The sequence below is a fragment of the Poecilia latipinna genome, unplaced genomic scaffold (genome assembly GCF_001443285.1).
Source record: "Poecilia latipinna isolate Pla-1442-1.1 unplaced genomic scaffold, P_latipinna-1.0 Scaffold718, whole genome shotgun sequence".
NCBI classification, from domain to species: Eukaryota; Metazoa; Chordata; class Actinopteri; order Cyprinodontiformes; family Poeciliidae; genus Poecilia; species Poecilia latipinna.
The window spans coordinates 211742-215791 of NW_015113334.1; the positions used below are offsets into that span (position 1 = coordinate 211742).

Here is a 4050-nt window from a genome sequence, read left to right on the forward strand (position 1 = left end):
ACGACTCTGAAACCAGAATTGTGTCAATCTAAATATTGTAACTAAAATAAATCCGAGAGTTTTAGTCAAATATTGAATAACGGGAATAACCGATGTTTAGTTTCCTTCTATATCTGGTGTTTTAGTTTATGAACTAAAGTGGGTATTTTAGTGTTGAACCTCAGCCGTAATTAGAGTTGAAGCCAGCGCTGCCATTTGATCGTTATTAACCACTAATAGTCAAATAATTGATGACTTCATGCTTCAACAACGAAAAATTAACACTTTTTTTAACGGACTTCCGGAAAAACAGCAGAAAGAGACAACAAAAACAACCGGAAGTAGTAGTAGTCGGCTTTTTTACGTAATTTTAGTGGGCTGGGGTGAGATACGCTGTTCACGCTATTCTCCAACTGACATACGCACAGATGTGACGTTTCCCTTTATGTGCGGCAGTCGGGTACGCCGGCAGCGTTTGGGCTTCTGTTTGTGTGAGAGGACATTTAAATAGCCACACCGTGAAGCCGCGAAGCTCCGTAATAACGCATTTATTAAGGCAAACAGCTCCACAAACAGCGCCTCGGTCCGCACTCGGCACTGTCTCTCTGCGCGAAAAACGTTCAGTTTGTCCGTAGAGCTTTAAAAATGAGCGACGAAGAAGACTTAATGCAGAAAGCCCGAACCAGGTTCGATGATCTGTGCCGAGCCCTTAACATGGACGAAGAGGCGAGTACCGAGGCATGGAGGAGCTACGAGAGCATGAGCAGGAACTTTACTCTGGAGGTAAGCACTCTCAGATACAGCAGGTGAACATTTTTTTTCGGCCCGCAGACCACTAGCACCAGGCTGCAGGGGCTGTCATAACGTCCGCCATATTGTGAGTGGCAGAAAACCAGTGACAAGTTTACTAAAATCTGAGTTTTCCCAAACCTGAAAAGCTCTGAAGTTTATGTTCAACACGTTTAGATGTTTTATATATACCAATATATCTTTTCTTAATAATGCTTATATTTACGACAAAATCATTTACATGTACACAGTGTAGGGGTGGACGAGTAAACGTTTTATCAGATAGTTTGTAGTGCCATTTTTAAAACGTTAAAAGTGACCATAAGAACTATTTATTGTTACTTTTTTAGATTACTATATGGCTGTGACTGCATAACACAGCAATCATAGACCCACACCACAATTAATACTAATACTCTGGGATGGCAATAGTGGATAAACGTTCCTATGTGTAGCATGCTTCTTTAGGACACCGAAACTAGTAGAACTAACAAACCCAACAATACAGACAGTTTTTGGGGTGTTTTAAACATCATTAATTAGAATTTATTACTACAGCGATAAATTCAACATTTTAATGAGAATTTATCACGACAAATTCTAAACAATAGAATTACCTTAAATTTTCTTTGAAAATTATATTTACAACAGTGATGAATCCTCTGAATATAATTTTTATTACAAGTAATAATAAACAACACATATACAAATCATATATTTTGCATATTAATGTAATTATAACAATCTTCTCTGTTGGTATGCCCTAAGCTAGTTTTGTTTGAGAAATTTTATTTATAATTTTTTAGTCATTCACTATGTATTGTATAAAACCTGTGTTATGTTAATTGGATGTCAAAAACCACAAGAAAACCCAAAGCCATCTTCTAAAATCAGTTTTGAGCAGAATCCGGACCAGTTAAGTTCCTGGTGTGGACACTGTCACTTCCCTGTTCAAATGTCCCAGCTGCAGAAGCTTCTTTTCATATTGGTGATGATCAGTTAATCAATAAACGTTCTCTGAATGCAGGGCAGCGAGCTGCACTGGTTGGCCTGCGCTCTGTATGTGGCCTGCAGGTCTTCAGTGCCGACGGTGGGGAAAGGCACCGCTGAGGGGAACTACGTCTCTCTGACCAGGATCCTCCGCTGCTCAGAAATGAGGTGGGTTTTGTTTCTTTGAGTTTTGTTTCTGAGTAGTAAATCAAGCCGCAGCTGCTCAGACCTGATAAATGATTCTCCTCCAGTCTGATCGAGTTCTTCAGTAAGATGAAGAAGTGGCAGGACATGGCCAACCTGCCGCAGGATTTCCGTCAGAGCACGGACAAGTTGGAGCGCAACTTCACCGTGTCGGCCGTCATCTTCAAGAAGTATGTCCCCATCTTCAGATCCATCTTCAAGGCTCCGTCTGAGGAGCCGCCGCGGGTTCACCGCAGCCGCAAGCAGAGGTGGGCGCCTGTGACCTCTGACCTCACTCTCCGTTGTGACTCAAGCTAAAACATACATTAAAATGTGCAACTCATTCATGGATAGTGAGTTATTAGTTTTGGTAGTGACATAAAACTTTCTTTGTAAAATGTATTTCCCTTTTATTAATAATTCCAGCAGAAGTAAAGCTGAAAGTTTAAACCTGGACTTTAATTGACTGAATTGTCATTTTATTACCACTTAAAGCTTTCACACAATCACAGCTTAATTTTAATTTTTAATTATCTCTATATACAGTCTGCACATTTAAATGTAGATATATTGATCTACTTTAACCTTGCTACAGTGCATTAGTAAATTATAATATAAAAGTAAAAACTTATTGAAAGATTAAAAAAGATAATAATGGATAGTTAAATAGAAACCAGTATTATCCAATTCAACTAAAATTAAATTTAAAAGGAAAGCTCTTCAACTGCTTTTTAAAACTACTAAATTAAAATTGACCGAAAACCAAATTCTGATTTATTTTTATTATATTTCAGCTCTGAATTTAACTTTTCAACTTAAAACTGAAGATTCAACCAGTCATATAAAACAAGGTGCATTAAACTCATTGACCCAACAGTTACTTTATCTTAATGATTGTTTTTACACCCAAAAGGACAATGAATAATCTTTGCAAAAGTTTGTTTAAATGTATTAATCTCAGTTTTTTCTTAAGAATCTTTATCTGTTGTTCATTGAATAAAAACTGAGACGTTTTTAATGCTGATTATTGTAAAACAAACTGCTTCCCTCAAACCCTCTGAAGATGTTCCAGCAAAGACTTTCAGATTTTTTATAGAATTACATTTAATTTTCTTATATTTTTATTCAACAGACGCCATCCATGCACTGTGAGCGAAGTCTTCAACTTCTGCTGGGTGCTGTTTGTCCATGCTAAAGGTAGAGAAAGTCCTAAGCTTTTGCAGTGACTGTTGTGAAGTGGAAACTAAAATCTGGAGTGGAAACTGTCTCCATACTTCTCCTGTTTCCCTCCAGAGACGAGTCTGAGCGTGTCCATTCAGGCTTGGCAGTGTTTCTGTGATGGTCAGCCGTGCCAAATTAGCCTGCAGACATGATTTTTTTCCCCTCATGTGCGGACGTGTTGTTGCTTGTTTCCTGTTCAGGGAACTTCCCCATGATCAGCGACGACCTGGTGAACTCGTACCACCTGCTGCTGTGTGCCTTCGACCTCGTCCTCACTAACGCACTGCTGTGCAACGCCAGGAAAGACCTGCTGAACCCTGACTTTAAAGGTAATGTACAGGGGATCAAAAGCGTCAAAGGAGAAACTTTGGCTGCTAGCTTAGCATTTTTTTACATCTTCAAATAATTAATGAACATATCCAATAGCAAACTCAAACTATTAATGTAAGATGCAACTTTTCAAATCATAACGTATACAAGAACATATTGTGATGGCCGTTTAGACTTGTGTTGCTAACAACACTGCAATTACGTGAATCACTTGAACTAAAAAAGAACTGTTCCAAGAACTGAACCTTGAGATACACGTGTGTTCACTAAAAATAATAAATAAAAAAATATTTTTCATCACTTATAATGCAGCATTCTTGGTTAGGTGGAAACCACTTAACACCACAATCAGGATCAGAATCAGGATCAAAATCAGGATCAAAATCAAAATCAGAATCAGGATCAGAATCAGGATCAGGATCAAAATCAGGATCAGAATCAGGATCAGAATCAGGATCAGAATCAAAATCAGGATAAGAGTCAGGATCAGGATCAAAATCAGGATCAAAATCAGAATCAGGATCAAAATCAGAATCAGAATCAGGATCAGGATAAGAG

General features: G+C 38.2%; 1 protein-coding gene across 2 annotated transcripts in view; it reads left to right on the top strand.

The window, feature by feature from the left end:
• The first annotated feature begins 423 nt into the window (after nucleotides 1-423).
• rbl2 (retinoblastoma-like 2 (p130)) overlaps nucleotides 424-4050 on the top strand; it is a 20315-nt gene continuing 16688 nt past the window's right edge. Inside the window, exons 1-5 of one of the 2 annotated variants that reach the window (XM_015045289.1) lie at nucleotides 424-762; nucleotides 1796-1926; nucleotides 2010-2210; nucleotides 3074-3138; nucleotides 3363-3491. In XM_015045289.1, coding sequence (XP_014900775.1) covers nucleotides 625-762; nucleotides 1796-1926; nucleotides 2010-2210; nucleotides 3074-3138; nucleotides 3363-3491 — 664 coding nt within the window. In that variant the 5' untranslated portion in view covers nucleotides 424-624. The remainder of the gene's footprint in view (nucleotides 763-1795; nucleotides 1927-2009; nucleotides 2211-3073; nucleotides 3139-3362; nucleotides 3492-4050) is intronic. The other variant, XM_015045290.1, reaches the window with a different exon arrangement.